The sequence below is a fragment of the Echeneis naucrates genome, chromosome 10 (assembly GCF_900963305.1).
Source record: "Echeneis naucrates chromosome 10, fEcheNa1.1, whole genome shotgun sequence".
NCBI classification, from domain to species: domain Eukaryota; kingdom Metazoa; phylum Chordata; class Actinopteri; order Carangiformes; family Echeneidae; genus Echeneis; species Echeneis naucrates.
Window position 1 is genome coordinate 11,179,402 of NC_042520.1, and position 13,061 is coordinate 11,192,462.

Genomic DNA, 13,061 nt, shown 5'->3' on the forward strand with positions numbered 1-13,061 from the left:
TTTGCTCTCAAAGACATGGGAATGATGTGGGCTCATAACTAGTTAGGATGAATAGGTCAAGTTGAAAACTCTCCATGAGGGAAAGCAGTACTAATTACAGCAGAGCCTGAATGCCGTGTAATTCTGTGCTGACATTGTGTGTTGTGTCTTTTCTCTCTCTCACTCCCCCCCCCCCACCCCTTGTCTCGCCTTTCTCTTTTCACAGACTTGCTGCTGTAAAGGTGAAGCGCCCGTCCACCCTTGAGTATGGACTCAGCAAGTCAGGCTCATGTGCTGGTGGTCTTGCTCACCTGTGTGGTCTTGCTATGCTGGGGTCAAGAGAGGGACTATACAGTTAAGGAAGAGCAGCCAGAGAACGTCCGCATCGGCAACCTGCGGAAGGACCTGGACCTCAACCTGGACCCCGGCATCAGGCTGTCCTCGCCGCTGCAGTTCAAGCCTGTGTACAAGACAGGCGACGTGCCTTTGGTGAGGGTAGAGGCCAACACGGGGGAGATTTTTACCACCAATCACCGAATTGACCGAGAGAAGCTGTGCTCAGGGGTCTTCGCTGAGAAACGCTGTTACTACGAGATCGAGGTGGCTGTGCTGCCTGACGAGATCTTCAGATTGGTCAAAATCCGCTTCCTGATTGAGGATGTGAACGACAACGCACCTCTTTTCCAGTCCACTGTAATAAACATCTCCATCCCAGAGAACACAGCTATCAACACCCGATACCCGGTGCCCTCAGCGTTTGACCCTGACGTAGGGATCAATGGGATCCAGCATTATGAATTGGTCAAGGTGAGGATCACTCATACATTATCTCCAGCTTTTATTAAATGAAATGCTTGCGTTGTTTTTTTATTTTTTTTTATTTATTTATTTTTTTATTGTTATGGTAGCATCATTAATCATTAATACAATTACTTGTATTCAAGGGGCATTTCCCAAGGGTCTTTGTATTTTGCTTGTAGTAAGGTTGAAAGTTCATTGGAAAAACTGCTGTTTTCAGTATTTTTGTTGAAGAAACATTCTGGAAGTACATTCACAATCTCACAGTAAAGGTGTGTGGTTGTCGCTGCAGTACTAGAGCTCTAGTTCACAGTGCAGTGGTTTATCATTAGCTGTGAGTTATCAATCAGTGAACTTTAAAGAACACAGAAGGTATTTTTTAAATCACTTTGGCAGGACAGATTTATTTCATTAATTTCTAAATGTTGATGTGGTTTATCTGACATCAAGCCTTCTTGAGTACTTAATACCTCGCGTATATCCCCAATTCTGTCAGCTGTTATTAAATATTAAATAACTAGAAGAATCCAAGAATCTGAAACTGAATTTTTAAGTAAAAAGTCACTCAAATTGATAGGAGTGTATTACCGTGTGTCGTCAATCACGTGTCTCAACTAAAGCCGTCTTGTACATGTGAATTTAGTTCAATGTTGAGAGAGGGAATTATTTTGATTATGAAAGATATGGGCCTGTGGCGCTGGAGTACTGGAACAGGCCTCATCTTTTCATGTGGACTAGGCCCTCTAATAACAACTGAGGATGAAAGGGCTTTATCATAATCTGCGCACAGAACAACATACAACAAACCGGAGACAATTTGCTCTGTCCATCAATTACAGTCACATCAAACATAAATAAAACAGTGGGTGTCTCCAACGCAAGTGGCTTATTAGTGAGTGCACATATTGATGAATGTCTTGCTCATTGCTATGCTTGCAGCATCCCACCTGTCCATATCGGGTCTGAGTCGTTAACTTTTTAATCACTGAAGCGCCATTTGCCAGGTTTTCAACCTTTTCTTTTTTGTTATGTACTTTGCACTATATTATGCATTGTGTCTAATTCTGTAAACCTGCTCTTGCGCTATAGTGCTGCAAAGTATCCATATAGTAGATTAATTTGGACTCTGCTTTGAAAATATTGCCTACTTTTTCATAGTGGAATATGTCACAAAGCCTACAGTGTTTTATAGCAGCCGTTAATATTTTCATATGCGTTATTTCATGATGAAAGATGCTGTAAAGAAGGGGAAGTTTGATACATGTACAGCAATATAGGAACACGTGCAGTGGAAAGTGCAGACACAGCATCTACTGCATGTCCAATCTCTAGCAACAGGTTACACGTGCTGAACATTGCAGATTAAAGCAAGTGAGAGGAAATACACTGTATTATGCTAATAGACGCCTTGTGCAGAGCCGGGAGAAGCTTTTCTTCATCATCTAATTAATGCACTATCAAGCTGCATTCAATATTCTCTGCTTCCTAATGGAGTCCAGAAATGTAGGATAATATCATACGGCCACGAGACACCACTCTATGCTTTGTGGAAAGATGTATATTGAGGATGACACGAGCCCTTATAGATGAAGTGTAATTAAAGAAGAACTCTGGAGGAAATCCTAAACATAACAAATACAGAAAGGTTACTGGAACTGAGAGCACGGTACAAGACAGAAATGACAAGTCCATCTTGGCGTCTCAGACAACGTTAACATTGGGCTGGAATGAACAGAGTGGTTGCTGTCCGTGTCTGCCTTGAATACCAATTTGCATTTTTAAAGAGTCTCCCCACTGCCAAGGCCTCTCCAGCGCAATGTCCTGAATTGTTCATGCCTGGAAATTCACCAGCCAAATGTTCTGCTCATTATGGTGATCATCTGCAATCATTTTCTTTGCCCTTTTCACAATATATAAAGCTTTCTAAAATCCTTTCCTAGACTGTGGTTATATTATCTTTTGCAGGAAATTCCTCTTAGAGCATCCTTGGGAATGTGTTAGTAATTCACTTCTTCTCATTATATTCTCATTGTACTCAAGATTAATTTCCTTGTGTTCCAGGTTCCTTATGAGTAAAAGAGAGAAAGGAGCATTAAAAGACCCAGAAACATTTTTGACCTTTGATATCTTTTATTCCCAAATTGTAGCATGGGTTTAGTGGAGAGGGAATGTGCAAGCACTTCCTAGAATAGCTCTTGGTTGCTAAGCCACCCTCGGACTATCTTTGTATAGTCCTGTGAGATTTGTCTCAGAAGCTCCCTCAGAATGATTATTTGCCCAGTTTTCTTGTGTTGTGCAGGGCATGGTGCCGCAATTGCAACCATTGTGTAAGCACAGCAAGCCACTCACAATGGTCCGCCACTCCGCATGTAGCCATGCCTGAATTGTCAACATACACAACAAATAAAAGAAACATGGCTGCCCTTCTTTTTTAGTACAACTTTGTCCTTTTCTAACACTATGAGGGGACAACAGGTAATTTCATTCTACACTGTGCTTCAGCACTACACATAATGGCCAGCAATTACACTTTGAGTGAAATTCTGCCATCAGTGTTGTGCAGCGACGTGTTACGTCACCTGAACTGCAGAGAAGGCATTTTAAGAAATGGTCAAGGTCAGAGAAAGCAATCACATGCATGGATGGAGGAGGATCTCCCCTGAAAGCAGATCTGATCATGTTACATATTCACAGGATAACTCAGGGACCAACACGGAAAACAGCAGTTTCCTGTTGCTTTGGCTTAGGATTTTCTACAAACACTAGCAACTTCTTTTTTCTTATTTGAGTGAGGTATGATTTTTCCAGCACACACTCGCTAATCCAAGATGCATCTGTATGAGCATCTTCAGACACATTTGAAGTGGATATCTTGCTTGAGTCACTTGACGCAGTTCATTGTTCTCCTGCTGACTGGACTTTGCCTCACTGATAAACTACATGATGAAGTGGATGTTTGAATTTTTGTTGAGCAATATAGAGGACTCTTAGACTTCACCTTTTCCACCTTCTGAGATTTTTCCTCCTGTATTTTGCAATCAGCTTGGTTGCTACATGCCCATCTGAAAAACATTTTTTTTTTTTTTGCAGTTTCAGGTCTTTTTGCTAGTACTCCAAGTCTGAGCTTGAATAATTTCGTTGCTAAACTGATTTTACTTTGCATTTTGAGGGTGCAAAACGTATTTGAGATCCACTCCAAAGTAGCTAGAGAAATCTGATTAATGCACAGCAGACAGTCTATAGGCAGTGAATAGGATTCTGAGGCAGAGAGCTGTCAAGCATTTCCAGTTTTCATTAGCATCCTATTTTGACACAACATCCTCCTTTAAGAGTTGACCAAAAAAAAAAAGAAAAAGAAAAAGACAAACAACTTCCTGCTTCCTGTCTAATTGTATGCATGAGACTATGGTCAGGGGCAAAAGTGAATGAGTGATGGAAAGGGGAAAAAATGAGGGAGGAATGAGGAAGGGACAGAGAGCGTGAGTGAGTTTCTATCAGCATTATAAAGACGTGCAATTGTTTGTGATGAATTGCCCCCCCCCCCCACTCCCCAGTTAGCCCCATCCATGGGCGTCACTGTAACTAGAGTTCTTCTGACATATTCACAGCCCAATCTCAGTCTCCTCTGAGATTTAATGAGGTCATCAACTTGACTGCAAGATGTATCTTCTAATAATCTGAGGCGCCGTCTTCAGAACGGGGTTCAGAGTCATCCATCCCTCATCATCAGCCACCTCTGCTTCTGTCTGTGTCTCTTGGCCATTTTCATTTAAATTAGGCAAGCTCTGATTTGATTTTATGTCATTCAATACCCTGTTCCCATTCTGATCACTGAGGGGAACTGAGACCCCGTAAAATAAAAATGAACTGTGAGCTATCAAAGTTCAAAGATGTTCAACATGTACAGTACAGTATGTTTGGAAGAGTGAGGCATGGCAATATTTGCACATTTAGCTGTTAAGAGAACTTTGTCCTTCCAGCTCAGCCTTAGGTTCTCTAGTGAGTGATTCATGCTAGTATTTGGCCTTTTCTTAGCCTGCCCTAGATCTTATCAAAATCCAACCAGACTAATTCTGCATTCAGAAGGATGCACAGGCTCAGAGATAGCTCTCCTCAACTTATTGAAATGCACTGAGCGTTGTCTTGTCAGTTGTAAAATTGTGTGAAAGAAAGACTAAAGCATGGAGGAAATGCTAGCTCATAAATCATCGTACAGCATTCCCTTTGGCACATCCTAACTCAACATCCAACTATTAACATCGGGCTTTGCCAAATATCAGTGTGCTGATACTCAGCTACTGTGCAGAATCTGTGAACTATTCAAACAACTGAGGATTGAGGAGCTCTGTGCGGCTGGAGTAGTGCTTAGCAATAGATCCCCCAGAATGCTGTCTTGGACCTTTCAGTTTTGACAGAAATAGTTCAGCAATGTGCATAAAGATTCAGCACAGTTCATCCATAAGACATTTTCTTCTACATTTCCACATATAGTTTTATATGCCATGTCTTTCCCCTATATGACTTCTGCTTACCAGAAGGATCATAACATAAGGTCTGAAAGATCATCGCTGCTGTGTTGGCTGTTTTAAGTAGTTTTGTCAATCACTTGACATGTTGACAACATTCCCTCGCAAAGCAATTTTTCAGAGTACACAATAATTTACATGCCGCAGCTGCGTGTTTCCTTGATTCGACTACAACACCGCGTCGGCACATGGACGGGTCTAGCTTTTTGAAACCTACTGAGGACTCTTGTGCTCACAATTTGGTTGAAATGTTCCTCCCTTGAACAGGGAGAATGTATATATCTTAATCTCATTTGATAGCTGTGCCTAGACAGAGTAATCTCCTCCAACATTATGTGCAGCATGAAGCTTATCTCTTTAAGTAGGATGCTTTTTCTTGTTTTACCATGAAACTGGTTCTGACTGAAAGAGCTTCAAAGGGCTCCTTTGTTTCATAATGTGCATGCAGCTCATTCATGGGCTTGATCTTCTTCTTATTTCCTCCCACTACTCTCTCTCTCTCCTTTTCTGCCACTTCACTCCCTCTCTGTCTCTCGCTCTCCCGTAATTTCCTTCCTCTCTCTTCTAATTTCAGGATGTATATGGATCCATACCATACTGCATACAACACTGTAAATATTAGTGTTCGTATTTTAAGGGGGTGGAAGGCAATTACTCGTAGCAGCCAGTGCCAGTTCCTCTGGTTTCTCATGGGGATTACTTATGCATTTGTTTTCATTTCCCCCCGCTTTACTTTTGCCTAGATTTAGCCCTACTTCGGCAAAAAGCCTTCTAATAGGCAGGATTTTTCACTCCCCTCCTCTTAATCTGTGGTGATCTGGTCTTGCAATTTAAATAAATGGGAGCTTATTGGTCTGTCTCCATTTCCAGCTGTTTCTCTGTCATAATGACGTGGATACGTTTCAAGACTAGCTGCTGTTTTCTAACTTGTCATGAGGAAGAGTATAATCTTCTTTGCATGAAGGCAGAAGAAATCTAGAGAAGCAAATGAATCCTTACAAACATTAGTTGTATACTGTGTATACAATTTACATCAGTTTTGAATCACATAGCTGTGTGTGTGTGTGTGTGTGTGTGTGTGTGTGTGTGTGTGTGTGAGTACGTGCGAGTGCGTGCATGCGTGCGTGTGTGATGACTGAATCTTTGAAACAAGCTAATGATTAGCATGTTTGAAAGTGGTTTTGATTTACGGCTACCCAACTGAGGTGAGCAGAGCCAAGAACCAGCTGCCTTGTTTAAGAATGTCCCAGGCTGTTTAATTTGCTCTTGACATTCATCACTGCCTTAAAGGCCTGATCCTAAGAAGGACTACAAATGAACCTGTGTAGCCCAGGGAAATATTTCGACAGACTGTTTGACTTTCTAAGACAAGTGAAAAATCTACACACTAAGAACAAAAACATTACTTAGGCTACAGAATCTGGTGCCGTATCTCTCTTCCTTGCTATTGCAGTAAAAATGTGATCGTCTGATTTAGGAAATGAATACGTTGGTATTGTATGTTTATACAGACACAGCTCTTCTGTTTGTACAATTTATGAAACTCTCTGTCCTGAGACTCTGGATATATTAATAAAAACTCAAAAGAAACACTCTGGAAAGGAAAAATAAATCTTTCATACTTTATGCAATCATAAGTTTTATGACTACTAAACAGTTTCAAACTAACTGGAAATATATTTTCTCTTTACAGAGTGTCAGCGAGTTTGGCTTAGACATCATTGAGACTCCTGAAGGTGACAAGTGGCCGCAGCTTATCGTTCAGCAGAACTTGGATCGCGAGCAGAAGGACACCTTTGTCATGAAGATAAAGGTGGAAGATGGTGGCAACCCTCCCAAGTCCAGCACTGCCATTCTGCAAGTCACCATCTCCGATGTCAACGACAATCGTCCCATCTTTAAGGACAGTGAGCTGGAAGTCACCGTGCCGGAGAACGCCCCCATGGGGACATCGGTCGCTCAGCTGCATGCCACGGACGCGGACTTGGGTTCCAACGCACAGATCCACTTTGCCTTCAGCAACCAGATCTCTGCCTCTACCAGACGTCACTTTGCCATTGACGGTTCAACGGGACTGATCACTGTCAAGCAGCCCCTGGACAGGGAGGTAACCCCTGTCCATAAACTCATTGTCCTCGCCAGCGATGGCAGCTCAACACCTTCCAGAGCAACGGTGACTGTCAATGTAACAGACGTTAATGACAATGTTCCCTCTATAGACACTCGGTACATTATCAACCTGGTTAATGGGACTGTGTTGCTGTCTGAGAATGCACCACTCAACACCAAAATAGCCCTAATTACTGTTACTGACAAGGATGCAGATCTTTACGGTAAAGTAGCTTGCTACACTGACCACGATGTTCCTTTCCGGTTGAAGCCTGTCTTTAATGATCAGTTCCTACTAGAAACAGCTGCACCCCTAGATTATGAGACGACCCGAGAATATGCAATTAAGATAGTGGCCTCGGATAGGGGGACGCCTCCTTTGAACACTTCGGCTATGGTTTTAATTAAAATCAAGGATGAGAACGACAATGCCCCCATCTTCCCCCAACCGGAAATCCAACTTTCCATACCGGAGAACAATGACCCCTCTACTCAGTTAATAAAAATCAGTGCCACTGATGCAGACAGCGGACATAATGCTGACATTATTTATACTCTTGGCCCTGATGCACCTGATGGGTTTAATATAGACAGACGGTCAGGAATCCTTTCTGTTGGCAAACGGCTGGACAGAGAGAAGCAGGAGAGGTACTCATTCACTGTCATAGCAAGGGACAATGGCTCCACATCCCTGCAGAGCAATGTCACTGTAAGGCTAATTGTCCAGGACCTTAATGACAACAGCCCAGCTTTCACGCACCCCGAGTACAACTTCTACGTGCCTGAGAACCTGCCTCTCTATGGAACGGTTGGCTTAATCACAGTGACGGACACGGATGCGGGAGATAACGCTGTTATAACCTTGTCCATTTTAAACGGAAAAGATAATTTCATCATTGACCCTCAAACTGGCGTGATCAAACCCAATATCACCTTTGACAGGGAGCAGCAAAGCTCCTACACGTTTATGGTCAAGGCAGTCGATGGAGGCCAACCTCCAAGCTCCTCCCATGCCAAGGTCACCATTAATGTAGTCGACGTAAATGACAATCGCCCCGTGTTTGTCATCCCGTCCTCCAATTACTCATATGACCTGGTGCGGACCAACACTAACCCCGGCGCGGTGGTCACCAGAGTGTTTGCCATTGACAATGACACAGGTATGAATGCTGAGCTGCAGTACAGCATTATCAACAGCATCATCATCACATCTAGGGTCTCCCCGCGAGGTCTCTTCGCCATCGACAAAACAACGGGTAACATAACCCTGCAGGAGAAAATTGTGGCAGCTGATCAGGGACTACATAGGCTTGTAGTCAAGGTCAAAGATCTGGGCCAGCCTGAGTCATTACATGCTATCGCACTCATTCACTTGTTTGTCAATGACACTGTGTCAAATGCTACCTTTATCCAAGAGCAGCTGAGAAAAAGCATGGAGACTCCCTTGGACCGTAACATAGGGGACAGCGAGATAACACCTCAAGCCAACGGATATGTGATTGTCGTCATAGCTATCATAGCAGGGACCATGACTGTCATCTTGGTGATATTTGTGACTGCTTTGGTGCGCTGCCGACAGACACCCAGACACAAAGTGGTGCAAAAGGGCAAGCAAAGTGGCGAGTGGGTGTCGCCCAACCAAGAGAACCGTCAGATCAAGAAGAAGAAGAAGAGGAAGAAGCGATCCCCCAAGAGCCTGCTGTTGAACTTTGTGACCATAGATGAGTCTAAGCCCGATGACCCCACCCACGAGCACGTTAATGGCACACTGGATCTCCCTGTGGAGCTAGAGGAGCAAACCATGGGGAAGTACAACTGGGCTACGACGCCCACCACCTTCAAACCAGATAGCCCAGATTTAGCCAAGCATTACAAGTCCGCGTCCCCTCAGCCTACATTTCAAATCAAACCAGAGACCCCAGTGGCCCCAAAGAAACACCACGTGATCCAGGAGCTCCCCTTGGACAACACGTTCGTCGTGGGCTGCGACTCACTCTCCAAGTGCTCATCGACTAGCTCCGACCCATACAGTGTCTCAGAGTGCAGCTGTCAGGGGGGATTCAAGACTGCAGGGCAAATCACCACCCGACAGGTAATTCATGACTTCCTTTTTAAACCCACCCACATTAGTCCCCACTCACACTCCCTTTGCTGTCCCATGGTAGGTGATGTGAAAGGGGGAGGGTGGCAGCATGGAACCAGGGGATTTTCCCACACAGACCATGACCATGTCTACATGAACGTCATTTGCACTTAAGGAAATGAAAAAATGACAGAGAGGAAATAATTTGTCACAATTAATCCAGCCAAACCTTTCACTGTACTGATTGTTATTAATTCATGTATTCACCCTTCTTCATAAGTAACCATAATTGCATAATCATTTACAAAATTACATGTGCAGGTTAATTTCATATTCAAAAGCTTGAATAATGGCAGCTGTGCAATTATGATGGCTAGCTATTTTAAACTTCAGTGTGAGTGGTTGGTGGCAATGTAGCTTGATTTAGAAGAGCCTGGGATAGATGATAATGATTGAACTCCCTACTGATGTGTTTGAGGTCAAGGGCAAATCAACCTGTGTGCTAATATATCGCTAATCTAATTAAAAATTAAACAAGCCGAGGAAAACACACACACATACATATGTGTGTATATATATATATACACACACATATATATGTATGTATATATGTGTGTGTATGCGTGTGTATGTATGTGTGCATGTGTGTGTATGTGCACATACACATTTATATATATATATATATATATATATATATATATATATATATATTCCTAATGATGAGGGCTACTCACTCCATTCGGTATTCATTTGGGAAACGTGTGCAGGTAATAGCACAGAACAACCAACCAAACAAAAAAAAAAAGTGCTTTTGACACGTAAAAAACAGCTTGATAAATAATCCTGCTTTTTGTGGCTTCCACCCTGAAAATATTAAGTGCTACCTCAACTGTGCCAGTGAGGCTTTGTGGAAGAGAAGCTCATTTGAATGCCAAGGTACAGCAAAGGGCTTATGATTCCCTAAGAGATATGTGCCAAATGCAAAGTGCCCCAATAAATAAAAACTGGCGAGGGAAATAAATGTAAATCAGAGGTAAGGAGAGGTGGCCCTGCTCGGTGCTGACAGCCAGGGCAGAGCGCCGTTGGGAAGACTGAGTACTGCTTGGGGCGGGGAGGGGGGTCACAGGGATCAAGGTGATGCAGAGTCTTGAGACCAATATACTTAAACACCAAGGGAGCAGTAGTCCATAAAAAAGCCTGCCAGGCCGACGTTGAATTTAGCCCATAAATGCTCCGCTTTAATGACCCCAATTATTGTAATAAACGACATACGTAGATACACATCCTTTACTTTCTTTAAATTAGCTCACCTAGGAGAGGATGCAGTGACATCACAACAAAGATTTCCATCTGTGATGTGTTGTAGTTTGTGTTAGAGAGGATGGAGAAGATATCCAATCATCACTAGTGCATGACATGAGTGCATACAAGTCGGTATCTAATCTCCGATTGTAGGCACAGTGGAATGAATCAACCATGACTAGTTTACGCAGTCTGATTTTTGTTGCCATCTATTTCCCCCAGTGTCAATCATCTTGTTGAATTACAGTATTCAATTTTTATTTTTTATTTTATTTTATTTCTTTAACCTTTTCGGGACTTTCAGTTGTGGCTTGGTTTCCATGGCTTTCATTTTTGTTACTGTTTTGATCATAATTATCACAACTGCCATTCATCCAGTTCTGGGTCAGTTTCATGATATTGCATCAATAATTGTTTTTTTTTTTTTTTTTTTGATGAGGTGCTTGCTTTTGTTTGTGTCTAGCGTCATATTTCAGACAGTTTTTCTCCATCTCTGGCTCTTTTCTGGCGTTTGTGCTTCTGTGTGACATTTAGCAAGTGTTAAAATTCCCCGTGGCATAGTTTTGGTAAATGACTGTTGATCCTGCAAAGTATTGTGCTTCGGATAATTTATGAAGACACCCACACAGGGTTGATAGTCATTCCCTTCATCCACCTTTCATTTGAAACCCTACTTAAAAGCTATGCTCTGCCAAAGTACATTATACATAAGCCTACTACATGCCCTTGGTAGTGAAGATTTAATTCATAATGTGTTTATACGGCACACTGACGAATTTGTCAGTGATTTTTTTTTTTTTTTTTTTTTTTTTTTTTTTTTTTTCCCTCCCCTCTTGCTGGCATCTGCTCTGAAATATGCAGAAATATTCAGTCTCTGTCTTACAATTCTGAATTATCTGTCGTGAATTTTATGTATCAAGGATTTAAATTCATTTTCACTTATGCTGCTGATCAGAGTGGAGTATTTGTGGACAGATAATTTAAAACCAATGAATATATGATCAGCAAACATCCTCCTGCTACTGTATACCAGGTTCTGTGTATATTAGATGCATTATTAGATATTTTTTCAGTATATTTGTTCACCGTGCTGTGAGAGGTCAGTTCTAATGTGCCCATGCACACCCCCACCAGGAAGATCTGGCCTCATTGGTTCTGCTCATCAACCATGTCTTCAATGATGTCAAGCTGATAATGCGAAAAATGAAAAAAAATCTTGCCCCTTTAAGCAATTGACAAGTAATACCTCCCACTTTAGACGTTAGATTTCCCTCTAGTTTTAAGTGTGCTTATTCAAAGCCTGTGTCATGGCACAAAAACATGGCAAAAAAAAAAAAAATAGCATTAGGCTCAGCCTGATGAGAGTTGGTGGCTGCAAAGGTTAATTAAATGCACTAAAGGGTTAATCACTCATAATACAGTATGATTAAAATCACTGTAATTAGGTTTGGAATGAGGCTGATAAGAAAGGAAAAAATGGCAGCCATCCTTAAAGATTCTCTGTAATGCCATGTTCTATGCTTGGGTGAGTCACGATCTCAGGATCAGAAATATTGTGACAATAGTTGACCAGCAGTCTTGTTTGTTGATATTTGTTTGTTTGACCCTTTGTCTTTATGCATTCTTAAAGAAAATCTCCTTTCACAGTCGAAGGAAGAACACCCACAAACAGCACAAAAATAGTCGTCTTGCTTTGATCAGAGGTGGTGAACGGTAATATTTGAGTACTCCGTAACTTGTAGAGACCATTTTTCAAGTCCGGCTGTTGAAACAAAAGCTGCATTTGGTCTGTCAATGGCAACGATTCAGTATCTCTTGAGTCTGAATCTAAAGTCAGAAGCCCAAAAGTAAAGATCATTGGCAGGTTGTCATGTTTTTGCCGTTTGATTCATCAGAGCAACAGACGGCGATATAGTGCCTTTGCCGTCTCTCGCTGCCCCGTGTCCTCCGCACACAAAAAAAGCAGCTGAAATAAAACAAAAAGCAAAAAGCCCACCTGTGGACTATACTAACAAGAGGAGATGATTATGGTTGAAGGTCACCAAAATGTTTTCAAGGGACTTTGCAGATGTAGCTGATAAAGACTAAAGCTTGTAAAAATACTTCAGAGACCACAGATTTGTGTCACCATATGGCTTCATTATACAGTGAGAGCTGTACTTGCAAGTGCAAACCTCCCCCGCCCCCGTCCTCCCTTCTCTTCTCAGTTTTTACGCATCTCATCATTTTCTTTTAACCCTTACCCCATGATATTAGAGGTCACT

The 13,061-nt window shown here is 42.1% G+C and overlaps 1 protein-coding gene across 2 annotated transcripts in view; it reads left to right on the forward strand.

Moving 5' to 3' along the window:
• The first annotated feature begins 246 nt into the window (after nt 1–246).
• pcdh11 (protocadherin 11) overlaps nt 247–13,061 on the forward strand; it is a 112,529-nt gene continuing 99,714 nt past the window's right edge. For both annotated transcript variants that reach the window (XM_029512779.1, XM_029512780.1), the window contains exons 1-2: nt 247–786; nt 6,997–9,504. In XM_029512779.1, the coding sequence (XP_029368639.1) occupies nt 247–786; nt 6,997–9,504 (3,048 nt within the window). The remainder of the gene's footprint in view (nt 787–6,996; nt 9,505–13,061) is intronic.